Consider the following 21,445-nt stretch of genomic DNA (forward strand, 5'->3'; position numbering starts at 1 on the left):
GATCTCCTTTAAAAATACAGAAACATATTTTTTTTGTTTTTGGAAAATCCAATTAATGGCAGTTAAACAGGAGTGACAAATTGGGGTGAATTTTTTGAAAGACTATATCTACAGAATATCTGAGAAACATAAAATGTTACAGGGGTAAAAAGTGAGTATTTGGAATATCCTGTAAATGTAAAGAAACATAGGTGATTTGTTTTGGAAACTTCACTTAAGGGGAACTAAGAAGGGGTGAAATTTTAAAATGAGAATTTCTACAGTATATCTAAAAAAAACTTAACATGTTACAGAAGTGAAAAATGGTATTTTTTATCTCTATTAAAAATCAAGAAACGTGTATTTTTAGTTTTTGGAAATACCACTTGGGTGGAGGGGGGTTAAAAATGACTGAAAATGGTGATGAATTCTTTTAATTAGGCTACTGATATCTTAAAAATGAAGATATTACAGACGTGAAATTTGATATTCGGAATCTGCTTTAAAAGAAAAAGAAACACGTATTCTCCGAAAATCCAATGAAGGGGGGGGGGGAGCGGATGTGTGAAAGAATTGAAAAATAATTGACTTAATTGTATGAGAATACATACATCTAATAAAAACTAAAGTTGTCTTAGGGGGAGGGAGTGAAAAGGGGTTGAATTCCTTTCATGAGTACACATAAATCAAAAACTGAAGAAGTTAGAGTCATGATAACTGCTATTTAGAAGATCCTTTACTATTAAAGAAACAAGTATTTTTTTTGCCAGAAAATTCACTTGGGGGGGGGGGGGGGGGGAGTGTGAAAGGAAGTGAAAAAAAGTGAGTTATTTTTATGGGGATACTTATATCTCAAAACTGAAGGTAATAGACGTGAACATTGGGGTTTGGAATCTCCTTTAAACATAAAGAAACACGCCTTCTTTTAATTTTGGGGGGGGGGGGTAAATAAACTTAACAGCGGTGGGGTGTAAAAGGAGGTGAGACCAATTGATTTTACTGCTCATAATGTACTTATAAGGAGCCTCCATTGCTCAGGCGGCAGCACGCCGGCCTCTCACAGCTGGGTTCCGTGGTTCAAATCCCGGTCACTCCATGTGACATTCGTGCTGGACAAAACGGTGGCGGGACAGGTTTTTCTCTGGATACTTCGGTTTTCCCTGTCATTATTCATTCCAGCAACACTGTTCAATATTTCATTTCATTTGTCATTCATCGATCATTGCCCCAGAGGGCTTCGGCAGCTGGCACAATTCCTATTGTCGCCACTAGATGGGACTTTATTCATTCCATTCCTGACCCTGTTGAATGACTGGAAACAAGCTGTATATTTTTGATTTCTTATTCTGATCATAAACCGATGTTTTTTAATCTTTCCTGGGTTCGTTTTCAACAGCCATCTTTTCCTTCGGAGAACGTTCTTAGATTACGGTAGATTCTCCTGGCATATGAATAAAACTTTAAACATATTTGAAATAAACGATAGGAATGAAATTGACCGTCAAACTGTTCACCTCTATAATAAGGTCAATAATGCACGGAAGTATGTCATTCGTATCACCAGAAATCTCGCACACTTGCCTACGCGCGACAATGGTGCTGGTCACATTGTCAACAATGACATTGGCAGCAGATGTAATTTACTGCCAAGTAGCGGTCTTGCATCTTGCTGTGGGGTCCAGAACATCTATTATAATTATGATAATAATAATAATAATAATGTTCTGGACCGTTGTCAAATGTGCGGACCACGCTGGAAATGGGTCCTGGACGGGAAATGACTAAGAATACAGTCCGGCCGCGGGTTCAGTACCGCCAAGGCACCCAAGACGACACCAAGGATTTGTTCCATATTAAAAATGCTTATAGGGAAATATGGCAAAGATTTAGGGACCCAACTGACTGGGTGGAATACCTGGACATAGCCCGCTAAGTACGAAATCGATTGCTGGAAAGAAAGATTGAAAAATGGGAGGTAACTTGCCGTTAATCTATTAGAAAATGAGTCAGCTCGCGAATTTCGGCGGATTATATATAAAACAATAAGCATTCATTATAAATTTCAGTCTAATACCGTAGCGAAGCATGAGTATCTTGCTAGTATTAATATAAAATGATAGCACTAGGTGACACACTTGTCTGTACTGGCGCAACTGGCTGTGTACCAAACCAAACTAACAATGAAAACACTCCATGACATCTATCCTCCACTTTAAGAGTTACTAACAGTCCGCTGCTGGCTTGCACCATCTATCGGCAAAAGCGCTGCTGGGGCAAAGAATTGTGTATTTACATTTGCTTATTATTCGATACAACTTTTTTTTATCAAGTTAAAAAAAAACTGCAAACGGCTAAGTCAATGCAAGTACAGCTGTCTCGATAACCCGTTCGCTTTACTGCAGTTCAGGTCCCTACAGCGAGTTGGGTTCCTTTCATGGCGTAAAAGAGAGCTACCCCAGCAAAATTCAAGTCACTCTTTAAGCCTCCTTTTCTTGGGGAGGTGGGTTGATAGCTGTTGGCCTCGCTCGAGATTCACAGCATCTTACGGCGGGGAAGCAGCTAGCTTGGGTACATGCTGATTGTAATATCTATCACTCGAAGTGTTCAGCGCCACATGCTGCAAGGAAAAATAGTATAGTCACATGCCCATAGTCTTGCTAAAAAAGAAAGCCATTTTATGAAATCAATTGTAATAAAAGTATCTTATTTTTGGATTTCGGCATGTAATGAAATTTTGGGAGCGATTCATTGATGGCACGTGTAGAGGATGTTTTTTGATACACATGGAAATGTAATTGGGTTTCCCAGCATGAACACAGAGCCAAGCGTGACGTACAAAATAATTTGTATTTGGTTGCTCTGCATGAGTGGGTTTGCCTGTAATGGTGGTATATTGTGAATTTTTGAAGCGTTCCTCTTGGATTATAGGTGAAGTTTTCGTGAGTTCTGTGGGATTCTTCGTGAATATAACAATGGTATACGTCATGAGGAATATTTTTTCTTGTTTGTGAAATGGTAAAATATCTGCTAAATTTTTCTCATTCAATTTGAGTTAGGCTTTTTAAGTTAAAAAACAAAAAGTTAGTCCCAATATATTTCTGTGAAAACCGTGACTGTACTATTACGAAGCAACAGCATGTGAAACTGTAAGTACATTGTTTAAAATCTACTGTTGCTTAAGTTGTGATGGTGCCGTTACTGCCTCGAAAAAACCAATTTGGAAATACGTGCGAGTATGTAGTTGGAAATATTCTAATTCAAGTGAGTTATAATGTCATAAGTTCTCTAATACCTATATTGTCTTATTCATTGCCTGATCAGTTTGCTTGTTATATTTCCACTTAGTTATAGAGTGAGTTTATAAAATAGTAATGTTGGCTTTAGAGAAAGTGGTGGGGCTCTGATTACTTTTTTTTTTTTTTTTTTGCAGCTGGGGTAAGGAATGTGTTCACCACACGCCACTGAAAAAAACTGTTCCATCACACTTTTTTGGACCTTGGTAAGGCCTTCGATTGCAGATCACATGGCCCAATTTGACGAGTACACCGCCAGTCTTAAAGAACCTTGTCAATTTGATGCAGATTCATTCCAGTTATAATAAGCTATATCCAAGTTATTGCTCAAGCATCCAATAAGTTTCATGTTAGAGATGGTGTCCATCATGGTTTATCCTATGATCATATTTAAGATGGACACAGTTACAGCAGATCTGCCATGAGTGGTACCAAAGATCCTTCTCTATGCTAACATCATGACAGCAGCCGGAAGTAAGTTGATCTCAAACATTCACGCAAAATATGAATAATTGATTGGCATAATATGACCCATAACTCAGAAAAACAAAATTGAATATGCAACATGATAATCTTTTGGGATTTTATCATGGTAAAGAAAACAAAAGATTTTTTTCTTTGTGATGACTTTATTCCAGATATTCAGAAGAGATAATATGACTATCCATAAGGGAGACTTCTCTCACAATGACGGTCTGAACTCGAGAATACTTGACCCTTGATCTGTGGTAAGTGGTACTCTCATTCTTCACCAGATGGCTCACTGTGCACTAGCCTTCCGAGTGAAAAGTGACGACGCCATCTTATCTCAAAGAAAGATATTTCCCATTCAATATGCCTGTATGTTGTGATTAGATAGCAAGGTAATGAGATTAATCAAAGATAATGAGGGGAATGTGATAGAAGAAATAAATAAATAAAGTGCAAAGGGAGACTGACAAAGACAGAAGAAAAGAATAGAGATGACAATGGAAAAAAGGCAGTCGGAAAGGGAGGGGGAGGGGGGAGTCAGAAGGACATACTACAACAAAGCTGAGGAAACGAGAGCTAAAAGAAGTAAGAAAAGTAAGAATTAACACAGTAACAAGTGCACACAGATTTTGAAAGAATGACACACAGCCTAGAATGAACCATCTAGTGATGAGGACACTGCGAATTTGAAAAAAATAAAGGTAACGACAGTGAAAGACAAGGAAGAGAACTAACGGCATGCCCGGTCTTTTTGTGAATTGTTCTCTTGGCCTAGTATCCCCGTGTACTTCCTAGGATGTGCAACGAGAAAGTTCCATCTCTAGCCAAGTCCTGAATATTTTAGTAACCCATCATAAATACATAAATACAAGGCCACTGTGAACAATGGTTTGTTGCAGAATTGGAGGTTTGAATGTATGGTGGATATTCCACCAGTCATTGTTGGAGTTCAGTAGTCGGACTGGCGCAACAGTAAGAGTTGGCTACCGTCAGTGTCCCACCAGTATCAGTGTACCTAAGTGTTATTTGTTCAAAAGAATTAAAATACATCAGCAGAAATACTTCTGGGATAATCCAGCACTTAAAAAACATAATATTACATAATATTACTGAAGGGGAATCGTCGCAGAAAGCACCTCTGGCCTGCTGTGCATCACAAGGAGGTACCCTGTCAACAACAACTGTAAGGTATCCAGGTAGGTGTACATCTTATTCACAGTTATTAACAAAATTCAAATAACTCGTGAACCGCTTAAGATACTGGCATTCTGTTTTAACTTTCGTTAATTAAGGGGCTCATAGTTGAACGTGCAATAATTTCCCATGCTTTTGACAAGAAATTTATTGGCACACGTTTCCATTCGAGAATGTTATTTCACACAATAACTGCATATGATATACTATCAAGCTTATGCTTGCAATAACTGCACATGATATACTATCAAGCTTATGCTTGTAGTTACTGAGACATTGCACAGATCGCACCACAGGAGAATCAGTCTCATGATTCTCGAGAGCTGTGACATCAGTCTCAAGAGTCCCAAGCGAGAACATTGCCCATCACTACTGTACAGTGTACCGTAGTTACAAACGTGCAATGTACACCCCTCCAGGCTTGCACTATCTGATAACGTCCTGGACTAGTGCTCATAACAGCTGTTTCTCGTGCATTCAAAACTGTTAACTTTGCCGGGCTGAGTGGCTCAGACGGTTGAGGCGCTGGCCTTCTGACTCCAACTTGGCAGGCTTGATCCTGGCTCAGTCCGGCAGTATTTGAAGGCGCTCAAATACATCAGCCTCGTGTCAGTAAATTTACTGGCACGTAAAAGAACTCCTGCTGGACTAAATTCCGGCACTGGGAAGGAAGCAACCGTTGGCTTAACTGCCTGGAATGAAAACGGGAAACCATCTGCAGGGTTGCTGATACGCCCAATGGTTTGACTACAATAGATGTTAAATATGTCCCCCTCCTACTTCGATGCACAGTTCACAACGGTGCAGTAGTGACATTTGGACTCTGCTCAGGATGTGTGGTTTGTTGCACACAAACTAGAAAGCTGCCTGTATTCTTCGTTCTTTTTCTACGGGGTTCATATAAGTAGTCAACTTGTGCAGAACAAACTGTACACTGCCTGATTCAACATAAATTAGGCCTACGAGTTTCCAGAATCAGATGTAGGTTCCATTTTATCCAAAATCTTGATCCAAACCATTATAATCTAGTAAGAGAACTCAACCTCCCAAACATATACGCAGAATTGTAGTCTTCTCATCTTCAGGAAGGGAGTTTGTGCAAAAACGGGTTAAATTTGATTGCAAAAAGTTTGACATTCAATTCTTTTCTGTAAATGGTTTATTGCAATATTGTAGACCAGGGGTTTCCAAATGGCGGCCCGCGAAGCTATTTCTTGCGGCCCGTGAGGACTTTATAAATGTATTTTAAGAAATGTGAAGAAAAATTTACGAAAAATATTTGAGAGCTCGTTCAAAAATATATTCATTTTTATATCCTGTATAGACCAAAGTCAGAACTAATTCATTCTTTAATATTATCTCCTGTTTTTTTGTATTTGCTTGTGCTTTGATTTAGTAAAATGAAATTCCAAGCTTCGCTGGAAAATGAGCCCTCACAAATACCCGTTCTAGGTCTTAACAATTATAAAAATGGCCTTGGGATCCATACCAATTCTTGAACTACCTGCCAACCTCACTGTGGCCTTTTTATTCAACGTACCATGCAATGAATACCAAGAAATACTTTAAAAGCCATTGGTGTAAGAAGCGGTTTCATTTCTTCGTTCTTCTCTCATAGGCAGTATTGGCTGGTACACAGTGAAAATTTTCAGGGAAGTACTCCTGGAAGTACATTGTTAGGATTTTAGGCTCTTACAAATGTATAGCATTGTGTCCTTCACACTACTCCCACCAAATTTGTCCTTTCCGTTTTAACTACATTTTTAATTTTAGTTTGTGTTTCATTTTACTTTCTTTCATTTGTCAAATATTAATTCAAATGAACTGATATTGCTGGGTGCTCTTCTTCCAAATTCAATCGTCCTGGGTATAATAGTGATTATTCTTAATTTCACTCTTTTATGCAATTGTAAAATAATGTTTTAAGCAATTAAAGTTATTAAACCTTCCTTTCAATTTCATATTATTTTATATACTGGTACGTCTGTCCTATTTGCAGAATTTTACGAAAATAGGCCTATTATTAAAGTGCGGCCCACAGTCATGCTTCAGGTTTCCAATGGGGCCCCTGAGTTCTTCCTAATTGGAAACCCCTGATCTAGACTGTCTTCAGCAAGAACTAAGAAGAAGGAGCATAAAAAATGACAGATATTTTTTAAATTATGACTACGAGTAGTGGTGTTGAAAAACTGAAATATATCCCTGAGATTAAGCTTAGCCAACTCTGTCAACATACAGTACATATGGAAATAAAAATAAATTAAATTTTAAAATATTCATGAGTCAAAAATATATGGAGAAATTAAGATGTTAGAGTTACTTCTGGGGATGCAGTCACATTTCAGAAAATAATGATGCATTCTCTGTAAAATGCAAAAGAAGCACATGGGATGAACAAAGTAATACAAGGGTCGGGCATAAGTCATGGCAACTAGTTTCTTTCCCTCACATTTGCACGCTACTACCACACAATGGTAATAGGTCCTAGAAAACATAGCTCTCATGGTACGACACAGCATGGGATGGCAGTCTGTTGGTTTGGTACCACACACAGGGCAATGGGACTGCAATAATGAGTAAGGATCCATGAAAAAGGGATGTGGAGGTAAAAACAGCGTGTGTACATTAAACTGGCCATTCGCAATATCAAAGAATATCACAGAGAGCTCATGGGAGCTGCGGGGAATAATGTCCTTCTGTAGAAAACCGTTGTGAGACGGGTAGCAGCATTTCAGCACAGATGTGAAACAAGTCACGACGTACAATGGTCCGCAAACCTGCTAGTGTCCAGACCAATGTGTCGTGTGCAATATTTACCCGGTGCATGGATGTGAAGAGGAGGAGGACACGACTTGAGTTACAAGCCAAAACTGATACACTGAAAAACAAACCATCCACAAAATGACATAAACGCAACCTCAGCGCTGGGTTGGAAGTACTGCAACACCCGCCATAATCATTGGACCTATCTCCATACAATTTTTGACCTGATTCCCAAAGAACCATCACGAGAGAGATGGTTTGGGACATAAAGGGATATTGCCAACACTGTGAAACCGCTAAATTCACACATGGTGAGGCAACTTTTATACGACGTCTCCCGCATCATTGACAGCGTGTTGTGGACTATCTAGGGGACTACTTTGAGGGTTTACCATAAAGGTTACTGGTATTCTCACAGAACAAACATTATATAGAAGGATTTCATGGCCGACAGTTTACTTGCTTTGTTTCCCACACATGTTAAAACTACTCAGCATTATTCATACAATCCACAGCACCTTACGCTCCCCGCACCTATGTGGATATTTCTATTCGTATGGTAGATCCCCATTCATGCAAAAAGGAGTGGCGAGAACACCAAGTCAGAGAAAAATCTAAAAACATCCCCAGGAACCGTGTGAGTTGGCCGTGTGGTTAGGGGCGCGCAGCTGAGAGCTTGCATCTGGGAGATAGTGGGTTCGAATCCGACTGTCGGCAGCCCTGAAGATGGTTTTCCGTGCTTTCCCATTTTCACACCAGGCAAATACTGCAGCTGTACCTTAATTAAGGCCACGGTCACTTCCTTCCTACTCCTAGGTCTTTCCTGTCCCATTGTTGCCATAAGACCTATCTGTGTCGGTGTGACATACAGCAAATTCTAAATAAAATTAAAAAACAAGTGAAAAGGAAAAGATTCTGCTCCCACTGTTATGTTTGAAGTCATAATTTTGAATATGGTGAAAATTTAAAACAGATAAAATAAGATGTCGATGAGGATATACAGAAGAAAGGAAAAGAAATGTAATCTACTAATTAAGCAAGCTACTTTACGTCGCACTGACACAGATAGGTCTTATGACAATGATGGGATAGGAAAGGGCTAGGAGTAGAAAGAAAGCGGCCATAGCCTTAAACAACGTACAGCCCCAGAATTTGCCTGGTGAAAAAATTGGAAAATACGGAAAATCATTTTCAGGGCTGCCGACAGAGGGGTTCAAAGCCACTATCTCCCAGATGCAAGCTCAAAGCCGCGCGCCTCTAACCGCACAGACAACTCGCCCGGTAATGTACTAATTAAGACATTAGAAGAAGGCATATCTGTTGATTCTCTTAATTCACTGTGGGTAAAATAAAAATAAAAATTGGATAAGAAATACAGAAGGAAAAAACGAAATATTAGTTTTACGAACGCATGTCCACACAGAGGTTACTATAAATATAATAACATAGTCCATAGTAATTCATAATAAACGTTCGGTTCAGCAAAAGCCAACTCAGGAGAAACCTTCATGTCATTCTAATACAGGTAGCAACAAATGCATTCCTCCCCTCCTAAACACCGTCGTCTCACACATGTGTCAGATGTCACACACCTTATTTACACGGCTAGAGACTATGAAGGAATTTAAACTTGCACGAAAGATCGAAATTAATTTAACCAGAATTACAAGGAATAATGTCCATTCTAGTTTGAAAATTCTTCGAACGGTTTCGAAGGCGCTCACGACGTCCCACATCCAGAAACAGCAGCAAAAATCATCAACGGATAGGTGAGCCATAGAATTATTCTACGATCCGAGTGTACCCCATCATGACTTCCAAGAAAATAATATTGGTGGTGACAAGCCATAAAAATGTTGATGAAAGGAATGGTTTAATTTCCTTCTCTGCATTCATGTATACAATCACAACTGACCGTTTAGAAAGTGAAATGGACTAAATAACTTAGTAATTTATATTACCATAAGTTATATAAATATTTCAGTGCAGGCGAATCCTAATGCAAAATCAACACATACGAATTTAATTTTTCAGATACGTTAATATATCGCGCCCACAAACACGAGACACAATTATTAATAAATATTTCAACTACTTACTCTTCTAAATATAACAGGTTTAACACAACGCATTGTAATCTATTCCAGAACGAATCCAATTGTCGCATTAAACAGACAAACGCAAACAAATCAACGTACGCTAACCGATCAAACACCACAATCTAGTGAACAAAATGACCAAGCTCCACTATTTCGGTTATCATCCTATTGCTCTTAAGACCCGCTTCACATAATAACCTTGAGGAGAGGGAAAGAAAATGATAATACCCGAGGTCATAGGTTATGAGATTCTTTATCACCCAAATTTAAAATCATTGTTGTTATTGTTAATGTTGTTCTTCTTCTTCTTATCTTCATCTTCTCCTCAAATACCATCGCCGTCTACTATGGCTGCGCTAATACGCCTTCCCAATACAGCGATATGAGCGATATGGGCCTAGTTCCCATTTTTACCGCCGAGCGCTGCTTCGCTGGCATTGAAACACGATTGTTCATTACAGCACACGTTAAGTGTTTTGTAAATTTCTGTTTAAATATACAGCCAATCACTCGATCAATACATTTGGATCACACCTTACACCTTAATAAAGAAATTCAGTGAAGAACGTATCCCTCCGCAGCGGAAAAACCGTAAAAAATAATGTTAACCGTAGGTGGTAAATAGGGGCTGCCTGGTCGATGTGGGTTCGAATCCCCGTCAGAAAGTCGTAAAAATTTAAGAAACGAGATTTCCACTTCCGGAGGTGCATATGGCCCTGAGGTTCACTCAGCCTACACCCCTACGCCAAAAATGAGTACCAGGTTAATTCCTGGGGGCAAAGGCGGCCGGTCGTAGAGCTAACCACTCTACCCCATCACGTGCCGAGGTTAACAATGGTGGAAGCCTTTACCTTCCACTCCCCCAAGGGCCTTCATGGCCTGTACGGAGGTGACTTTATTTTGCTTGTAGGTAGTAAATACTGTATAAATAAATAATTTCACACACTTTTCTGTTTAAGTGTTTCGCGTTCTCTTTGTTATTTATGTGGTTATTTAAGAATAACTTCACTCAATAAACGTACATGTCCGATTTTAGGACAACTGAAGTGAGGAAAATCACGCAACAAGGACATTAAATAGTCACCATAAACGCAACAGGATTTTTATGAACAAATGGTTGTGCTTTCAATACAAAATCATGAATAACTTTCAAAATCCACATTGGCAAATCAGATGGGTACTGCAGCCTGCTGTTTTAATCTCTTTTATAAATCAAGTCCATTAGCACTGTTGCACACCTTGGTCTTGTCAAAAGAAACAAGCATCTTGACCGGTTGCAATGTTGCTACATTTGTGCTACTGACATGTATGTCGAATCATTTTCTTATGATAACATGTATTTGACAGTGGTACCTCCATTAAAAAGTCGTGTATATCTGTATACGAATGGTCTTTTAAATATTCTAGGCCTGTTATTACTTCAGTCGCGAAAATACATTTCGCGCACCGCACGTTCATTTTCTTAAACTTAGACGGCTCGATATTTTTGCGTGTAAGAAAAATGAACCGGTTTCACAGTTCCATTTGATTGCATCTGATACAGTTTCTTGATAAAATCACCATTTATATCCTGGAAACCATCAAACATAGATTTTTTTAGTACCAGTAAATAATTTCTTACGTCTGCAGAATGTGCGATTGGTCGAAAGCAAGAAGAGGCATTTCACTATCAACAGGATGACAGATCTTCGGTTTAATGTGTTTTGAAGAAGACATTCTTCTTATCATGCTAAGATTAGTCTTACGATTGTCACTCACAATGCGCAAAACGAAAAAACCGCTAGCTTCGACTTCCTTTATTGTTGTGAGTTTTAAAGTATGTAGCTCTGTCCCTAAAAGCCTCTTAAAAATGCTGCTGGTAACCTTTATTTTGTAGTCACAGCGGAAATTATAGAACGGAGAAGGTTATTGACCAGGGTAATTCGATTTCTACTTTCGCCTGCATGACAGTCATCTTTGAGTAGTATTTTATTTGCTCAACATGGAACGAAGCGTCTTTCTATTCAAAGAAGCTGTCCAGTTTCTTGTCATATAACATCTGCTGTTCGATGGACTACCAACAAACACAATCTCTCTGCTTCAGTTAGGCGCTGACTTTCTGCTAAAAGGCGCTCCTTTACTTAGAGGGTTATTCCAGTCTCGCAGTTTATATCTCCTACGTAGCGTGAAAGTGTGGATTTATTCAGTGTGGCAAACATATGACCTCGAATTGAAATTAAGAGATAAATTCTTCCTTGAGATGTCATTCAGCCATTTATGAAGTTGTTACTCGTTGAAAGGAAATTCATGAAACGAATCCCACTTCCCGATCTGCTTTTCATCTTACATCTAGGCACACAGCAGTAAACAATATTATGCACATAAACATTAAAACGATTCACGACCAAAGAAACAAGCTCAAATTACGGCAGCAGTCTTAGCAATGATCACTGAGCGTATCTCTTCCAGTAGACTAATGCCAGCTTCCCAGCGCTCCAAGCGCCGGAACTGGTAACTACGACGTGTTCGCTCGTTTACATGTGTGGCCGGGCGAATGAGAAGGCGTATTAGCGCAGTCATAGTAGAGGGCGATGCAAATACAGTAGAGTCTTGTCTTGATCGTATAATTTAATGGGCTTCGCTTGGGAGCGGTATACCCAGCCACGCATTCTCTAAACAAACACAAAAGACGGAGGAGACTGAAACAGAATATGGAATGCAAAAAAAAAGGGGATAAGGAATTCAATTACATATCTACCACACAGGAAAAACACAAGGACACAAGTGACCGATACTTGGCGACTTCTACCATCACAAACAAGACCAGGTCGACACATAAGGGGAAAAAGAAAACAACAACACCGAACCTACAGTAAACAATTAGTGTCATAAAGGAAATTCGAGAGGGCAATTACCGTAGTAGGCGTGGGATCGAGTATCCAACACGTCAATTGAGTGGGTAACGCGAACTGTGTACGAAAAAAAAAGGTTGTAACCATTTACGCCTGCTAATTTCGAGTAACGGACATTGAAAAAGTAGATGATTAAGGGTAGCAATCGACGTACGACACTGACAGAGGTTAGACGCGACCAACTTCATCCGAAATAATTGATCCGGCGTGCACATGTGGTTAAGCCGCAAACGGACAAGATTCGTAATACCGAGCTCGATAGCTGCAGCCGCTTAAGTGTGGCCAGTATCCAGTAATCGGGAGATAGCGGGTTCGAGCCCCACTGTCGGCAGCCCTGAAGATGGTTTTCCGTGGTTTCCCATTTTCACACCAGGCAAATGCCGGGGCTGTACCTTAATTAAGGCCACGGCCGCTTCCTTCCAATTCCTGGGCCTTCTCTACCCCATCGTCGCCATAAGACATATCTGTGTCGGTGCGACGTAAAGCAAATAGCAAAAAAAAAAAAAAAAGATTCGTAATATGACGTCGAGTATAAGGATGTTTTGTAAACCACGGAGAACGTGGGACAATCGGGAGAATCGTGAATAAGTTCCATCCTTTTCGACACGCGGGGTTACTCCACTCAGTCTGCCAAATCTGTCGTAGATTCTCGCAACAACCGCTCCAAAATTCCATGTAGGGCAACATCAAATAAAACGCCACACCCTGACCATGCGCAGCAGCCTGAGCTAAGCGATCAGCCTGTTCATTACCAGTGATCTGGGAATGATCCGGAACCCAGATAAAGTTAATATTTTTATCTCGTTGATGGAGATCGAAACAAATTTTTCGAAGATTCTGAATGTACCAATGAGAACGGTAATTGGGATTGTGTAAAGCCTGAAGCACACTCAAGGAATCAGAAGCAATAGTGGCAGTTTCGAGGCGGGAGTACGTAACGTATAAGAGGGCTTGACGGATGGCGAAAGCTTCAGCCGTAAAAATAGAAGTCTCCGGCGGGAGGGAGAATTGTTTACCTAGAATTAGATCTGGAGAGAAAAAGGCCGCCCCCACACCTGGGGGGGGGTGCAAATTTTGGACCCATCAGTATAGAAGACTGGTGCTAATATGTGAACATCCTGTGCCAAAATGTGATGGACATATTTCCGAGCACTTTGTGACCGGGCCGGGCCAAAAGATGGGACCTACCCTGACGTGGGGAGTATCATGTCAGGAACATAGTAGTTTGCCTGAAAGGGAAAAATGTAGTTAGCTGTGGACGGGTTACGCAGAATAGAGTTGCGAAGATAGCTAAATTTCCAATAAGCCCAAGCCAGCGCGGGGAATCTGTGTAACTGAGTACCCATATCTTGATAATAACGAACGAGCAAAGATAATTTAGGGATGAGAGGGTGAGAGTTTAGAGATAAAATCAGAAATAAATAAAAAAACTTGGTTGCTAGCAATTTTCGCCGCAGATTTAAGGGGAATTCCGCAGCTTCAACCAGGGTGGCATTGTTGGGGGAAGATGGGAGAGCCCCAAGACAAAGTTTAACAAATGTACTTGCAGTGAATCCAAGTGATTAAGTTTGTTCTTGGCCGCCGTGTCGATAAACCCCGAGCCATAATCCAAAGACGATCGAATAATGTTACGATATAACAGAAGCATCGAACTAGGATCGGATCCCAAAGATCTATGTCGTAGGGCAACAAAGAGTTGTTTTTTAGGAAAGGACTTATCCACCAGGTATTTGAGGTGGGAATGCCATAGTAATTTCCGGTCAAGGTAAATACCAAGATATTTAGTAGACTGGACTATCGGGATCGAAAACCCTTGGAAGTGAATAGGCGGGTGATCTGTACGCCGAGCCCAAGAAAAAATCATCGCACGACATTTAGCGAAAGATACCTCTAAGTTATGATCATGGAGCCACTTTCCAAAATCCAGTAACGTCAGATGTAATGACTTATAAACCTCTTCAAGTCGTGGAAGACTGAGATATATCACGAGATCGTCAGCAAATTGGATCATACGTGCTCTGCGTGTAATAATGTTCTCGAGGGACATCGAATAGGTTGAGAAGAGAATAGGACTTAGAATATCCCCCTCAGGGAGCCCCGTAGAGGTCAGACGTGCTGAGATTTGTGGGAAATGTTTGAGTTGAAGTGATCTGTGCCTTAGCATATTCAACAGGAGATTAATAAAGGGCGGCGGAAAATTTTAATTTAACAATTTTTGGAGTAGAATTTTTAAGTCAACATGATCATATGCTCCCCGTAAGTCAAAGAAAATTGCCAACAAAGGTTCCTTCCAACAACGTGCTAAACTGATATCTGTGACCAAAAGATTGATGGCATCAGAGGCAGAACGACCCGGGAGGAAGGCAAATTGATATTTTGGTAGCAGGTTATAAAAATCGAGAGACCATTTGAGGCGTTCCAGAAGAATTTTTTGGAAAAGTTTCCTAAGGCATTGGCCCAGGTAGATACCCCTATAACTATCAGTAAGGAGAGGATTTTTACCTGGTTTCAAAGGGGTACGAGATAAAAGTCATTCCATGTGGAAGGGGTTCGAGCCGTCTCAAGGCAATGATTGAAAATGTGAAGTAAATGTTGCCTAGCTAGAAGGGGGAGTTGCTTTAGTACGGAATACGAGATCGCATCCCGTCCAGGTGTCGAATTGTTGGAAGTATTGACAACCAGATTTAATTCTTCTATGTCAATTGGGGTCATGAGCGACGAAAAGGTATTAGAACTAGGAGGGATAACGAAACCATACTGAGGGTCTACCGAATCCGGCGTGAGGTGATGAAAAAAGGTTATCAAAGCATTCATATTGAAATGTATAGTAGACGGTGGATTAAGGAGGCGGTTCGATAGACCAGCTATTGCTCTCCATATATGTTTGGACGGTGTCTGCCTATTTAACGAGGCAATGAAAGTTTTCCAAGCCCGGCGGCGTTTTTTTCGATTGTGCTACTATGACTTTATAATGTAAATAAGATTGGAACGTACCCAAACGTCGAAAGGAGCGCAAAGCTGCTTTCCGGGGTGATTTTAAGGCGGTGCATTCCGCGTCCCACCAGCGTGCATAAACGATAGGTTTAGGTGGGAAATATGGTTGGAGTGGATGGTAGAGATCTAGATATTCAGTGATAATAGCTGTGAAGGAACTGTAGGACACCGGTTGACTTCCTAAGGCTGCAAACTTGTGGACTAAAAAATGTTGAAACTGAGAAGAATTGAAGTGGCGCATTCGTCTGCTTACTTTAACCGGGGGTTGAGCGGCGGGGAGACTGTCAGCCAACCCAATAAAGATAGGCAAATGGTCGCTGGAATGGGTGTCCTTGACGATCTCCCATTCCACACGGTGCGCCAGATTACTCGAACAGATAGTTAAATCCACAGCACTTTTATGCGTAGAAGGGGGCGTAACGCGAGTAGGTGACCCATCATTCAAAATCCGTAACTGATGTGATGCCGCTAATTTAGCTATTTTATTGCCCTTAGGGCACGAAACGTCACATCCCCAACTCCGATGGTGCCCGTTTAAATCGCCCCCAGAAGAAAGGGGTGCGGCAGATGTGAGAAAAAAGTCTCCCAATCAGCATAAGTGCCTTGAATTCTCGGGGAGCAATAGGTGGAAATAAAATGGATGTGGTCGATCACAATAGCGACCGCCTGTGTACCAGGTATTTTATACGTTAATGATACCGACGAGTATGGTAGGCTGTTATGGACCAAAATACACGCCCCGTCAAAACCATAATTGTCATGACGAATAACAGTATAATGGGGTATATGAAAATGTTTGGCCGGAGCCAACCAAGTTTCACTGATGAAAATGAGATGAGGTTTGTAAGAATCAATGAGTAAGAATAATTCATGTCTCTTGTGAATTACGCTACGTGCATTCCACTGAAGAATGATCATTTACCGATATAAAAGATACTAATGAGTGGAGTAGTGACTGAACTTCCTCTTGCATGGTGAGGAGCATTTTAGACCATTTAGCATCGTTTTCAGCCGCCCGGGCATAAGCAGAAAGTTTGTTTGAAATAGCTGTGATGGTAGCCGATACCCGGTTCGAGGCCCGGGAACTGTCTTGCTTGGAGTATACAGTAGAATCTACATGCCTGGAAGTGGTCGGGAGGTTTGTCCCCGATATGGAAGGTAGAGGATGTATAGCAGTTGTGACAGAGGGAGGCTGTTTGAGAAGAGCACGATATCCCTTGACATCGTAACCTGGCGAACGATTCGGACTAGGTGGAGAAGATGAAACGACCGCCGTAAATTTTCGCTTTCTCGTCGGCTGGGGTTGAGGAAACGGCGAAGTGCTCGGAAGCGGAGGAAAGTTGTGTAAGTTCAAAAGGGGGTTGAATCTATTGGCTGTCGGAGTAAAAAAGGACTCTGAGGATAACTGAGGGACGTCCAACGCCTGCTTTTTTCAGTTCCTGTTGCCGTTGATGTTCTGGGCATTGAAGGGAACCTACGGAATGTTCTCCTGAACAATTGAGACAACGTCGGGTAGAATTCTTACATTCTGTAGTTTCATGTTCATGTGCGCAATTAGCGCATCGAGGGTGTTGAGCCCTACAGTTTTTTCTGGTGTGGCCGTATCGTTAGCATCGCCGGCAAATCGTCGGCTGGAAAACAAATGGTTCGACCTGGGTACGAACCCGGTAGATAGAAATGAAAGCAGGGAGAGTCTGGCTGCGAAACGTGAGTCGAATGGTACCAGTTGGAATGTAACTGACGCGGCCATCCTGAAAGGAGCGTCGGTTCATTCTCTGTGCTTCGACTAAGGGGGCGGTTGATTCAGCAACCTTACAAAGTACCTCGACCGATAAATCTTTATCAACCCCTCGAATAACGCCTATCTTATAGAGTGACGCGGAAGGAATAAACGCTTTAAGGTTTTTTCCTTTAAGATAGGGTTGGTGAGAAAATCGTTAGCTTTTGTTCGTGAATTAAACTCAATTTGGATCCTATGGCGACCTCGCCGAGCCAGTTGAGCAACACCTTCAAATTTACGATCATAAATTTTTTTCCCAAAGCCATGGGATGGATGCTGCCCAATTTCTTACCGTCAGCAATGGCCTCCACAAATACTAAGTAGGGTCCCGTATGTGTCTCATCATATGTCTGTGTGTCAGGTTTCAGAGAATACACATCAACTTTAGGAGAAAGAGCACGGTTACTATCAGGTGGGGGTGGGTCATTTAACACGAGGGTGTTATCCAAAGAAAACTCACGACTATCTACCTCAATTGACTCCTCCTCCATACTCTGTCCCCCACTCGACTCCGCCATGAGGTTCGGAGGGAGTTGGGAAATTAATACATATAATTACTCACAAGACTCCCACACCACTCCCAAGGAAGCGAAGAAACTTGAACACCTTACCAAAACCGAACCTACTCGCACACTATACCTATTAATACGCTAGCACCGATAGTCACGTCCACTCGCCACCGGGAACCAGCGCGAACTCCAGTAGAGTCTCTACTCTATTTGTACTTCTCTTGTGTTGTTGGGCGCTGCACACCGGCAATTTACCAAGTCACCAAATGTTCACTCGCTTGAACACTGTAGTCTCTATTGTCTTATTATGTAAATGTTACATGTATGCGTATAGAACGATTGTTCATTATTATCAGGAGAACGTATGTTGAAATTACGAAGAACTAGATACATCACATTTAGTAATTTCAATTGTGTGAGAGTATTCAAAGACAAATTTTACATTGATTTAAGTAGTCCGTGATGGCCAGCACAATTTCCGGTGTGGGATTAGATACCAGGCAAGAGACACATGTGGGAAAGGCAACCTGTTGTTCTAATAATCGTTGAAAGAGAATGTTTCGTTGTGAGTTAAATGTTTTACATTGGAGAATAATGTGATTAGCATCCCCGATAGCGTTACCACAACTACATAGCGGTGAGTCATATAATTGAAATCGAAATTTATAGGCATGTGTGAGTACCGGTACATGGTTAAAACGAAGGCGAATGATAGTGGTAGCATGCCGACGTGTGTATTTCCCTTTAGCAAACCATGGCCGTAAACAGATAGAAGGTTGCACATTAAAATAAAAACTACCTTTTAAAGTCGCAGATCCTTTCCAATCATCCTGCCATTCCTGACAAAGTGCATGTTTTATGAGAGGTTGAATATCGGTAGCGGGAATAGCGATATTACAGTTGAACCCATTTCCTAAAGCAGCGCCTTTGGCAAGTAAATCAGCTTTAATATTGCCAGTGATATTAGAATGGCCTGGAATCCAGACCAACGTTTATCCTGATGGTTTTGGTCTAGGTTAAATAATAGTTTTTTTTAATATTGAGGACATACCACGAACTTTGACTTTGAGTGGATTGTATGCATTTTAGAACACTCTGTGAATCATAAAATATGATGGCTTTAGGTATAGCATTAAGTTTGACATATAACAGGGCCTGTCGAATGGCAAATGCTTCAGCAGTGAAGATAGAAGCATGTTTTGGTAGTGTTAAGTTACCGGAGGTTTTAGATGAAGGTATATAGTAGGCTGCTCCGACACCTTGGTCATTTCGAGAACCATCCGTGTAAATACTTAATGTATCCTGATGAGGAGATAGACATACTGGGAATGGAACAGAAATAATATGAGAAAATTGTATGCTTTGTTTGGTATTGAATCCGAATTGGGATATAATTTGTGGTTTATACAATGATACAGAGTATGGGAAGGAATAATGAGGCAGAGAGGGACATTTAATGACTTCATTGTTATAATCTCTAGTGTTTTCAAAGGCTGTTCAGAGGTCAGGCGGTTTTGATTTAGTATTAGGGTATTTTTGAAAATATTCTGAGAGACGTGTAATTTAGGAAATAACAAATAGGAGGTAAGCGAGATTTTTCGTATTAAGAACTTGTTTGCTAGAAACTTTCTCCGCAAGAACAACGGCATTTCTTCAGTTTCAACAGCAACGCGTTGGTGGGGGTTGATTTCAATGCACCAATGCATAGTCGTATCGCTTTGTATTGAATAACGTCTAATTTATGGACAAAGGTGGCAGATGCCATGTTAAAAAAGAAATATCCGTAATCTAACCTTGATCGTATGGTATTCTTATAGATTGTCAACGCCATGACTGGGTCCGCCCCCCAGTTCCTCCTTACAATAGCTTTGAGAATATTTGAAAAGTTATTTGTTTTATATTGTAGGAATTCAAAATGATATTTCCAGGTTAACTTATTATCTAAATATATACCTAAATATTTATAGGTTGTGCGAATCGGAATGATTGAAGTACTACTTTGTATTGGAGATTGATCATAACTTCGTTTACTGGTGAATACCATGGCAGCACACTTATTCTGCGAAACTTCGAATCCATGGTCATTGAACCAATTATTTGCATTGTCTAGTTTTAGCGAGATGGTTTGTCTGGCTTCCAATACGGTACTTTTAGTAACGTATATTAGGACATCATCAGCGTACGTAATTATGCGAGCATCACGAGTAATGAGTGTTTCTAGAACCTTTAGGTATAATGCAAATAATATACCACTTAGTACGTCACATTGAGGTAAGCCCTTGGAACTATAACGAATGTTAGCAGGCTGCCATGATGATTTAACGTGTAGGCATCGATAGTATAAAAGTTGCCCTATGATAGTTATAAAATTGGGAGGAAGATCCGTTAAGAAAATGTTTATAGCGTCAAAAGTACTTCGTCCCTTGATAAAAACAAATTGGTATTTTGGCAATAATTTTTTTGCTAGGGGCTTTACGTCGCACCGACACAGATAGGTCTTATGGCGACGATGGGACAGGAAAGGCCTAGGAGTTGGAAGGAAGCGGCCGTGGCCTTAATTAAGGTACAGCCCCAGCATTTGCCTGGTGTGAAAATGGGAAACCACGGAAAACCATCTTCCGGGCTGCCGATAGTGGGATTCGAACCTACTATCTCCCGGATGCAAGCTCACAGCCGCGCGCCTCTATGCGCACGGCCAACTCGCCCGGTGGCAATAAATTATAATATTCCAAGCACCATAGTAGGCGACTGAGCAGTATACGTAGAAAAACCTTCCTAATACAGGATCCCAAGGTTATGACTCGGTACCGTGGATATACATGTCCTTCAGTTGGAGGTTTCTCTAATGGCACTAGGAGAAATTGATTCCAATCCTGTGGAGTTGTGGCGGACTTTAAAACCGAATTGAAGTAAGTGATTAACATTTTTTGAGCTCTATGTGGAAGATGTTGTATCATTTTGTAAGTAATGCAATCCGGACCCGGGGAAGTAGAAGTCTTACCTTCAACGGCAGTAAGGAATTCTGTTAGTTCAATGGGTTGCACAAGTGTGTCAAACTGAACATTATGTACGGACGAGGACAGCGGAAATTGGGGTATCACGAAATCTGGTGTGAGTTCATTATCAAATGTCTGTAGAATATCAGGATGTATGGTAACAGTATGGTGTCGTCGTTGAATGTGACCCAGGGATCGAATAGCAGACCAAATAATTTGTGGATTAGTATTTCTATGAATAGTAGAGATGAAATTTTTCCAAGATTCCTTTCGTTTATGATTAAAGGTGCGTTTCATCAGTGCTGTATACTTCTGGTAAAGGATATAGTGATGATATGTGAAGTTAGTTCGAAGCTGTCGAAAGAGAATTTTGCGGCGTTTGACCATTGCATCACATTGTTTATCCCACCATCTTATTACAGTTTGTTCAGGCTTGGACGTGCATGTTTTTGGGTGAATAGGATGATACATTTTGA

At 40.7% G+C, this 21,445-nt stretch overlaps 1 protein-coding gene across 1 annotated transcript in view; it reads right to left on the reverse strand.

Moving 5' to 3' along the window:
• The window catches only part of LOC136862773 (short/branched chain specific acyl-CoA dehydrogenase, mitochondrial), a 158,669-nt gene extending 148,677 nt beyond the window's left edge, over positions 1 to 9,992 (reverse strand). Inside the window, exon 1 of the mRNA XM_067139019.2 lies at positions 9,800 to 9,992. Coding sequence (XP_066995120.2) covers positions 9,800 to 9,832 — 33 coding nt within the window. The 5' untranslated portion in view covers positions 9,833 to 9,992. The remainder of the gene's footprint in view (positions 1 to 9,799) is intronic.
• Between the last annotated feature and the right edge of the window lie 11,453 nt (positions 9,993 to 21,445).

This window comes from Anabrus simplex, chromosome 2 (genome assembly GCF_040414725.1).
Source record: "Anabrus simplex isolate iqAnaSimp1 chromosome 2, ASM4041472v1, whole genome shotgun sequence".
Classification (NCBI taxonomy): Eukaryota; Metazoa; Arthropoda; class Insecta; order Orthoptera; family Tettigoniidae; genus Anabrus; species Anabrus simplex.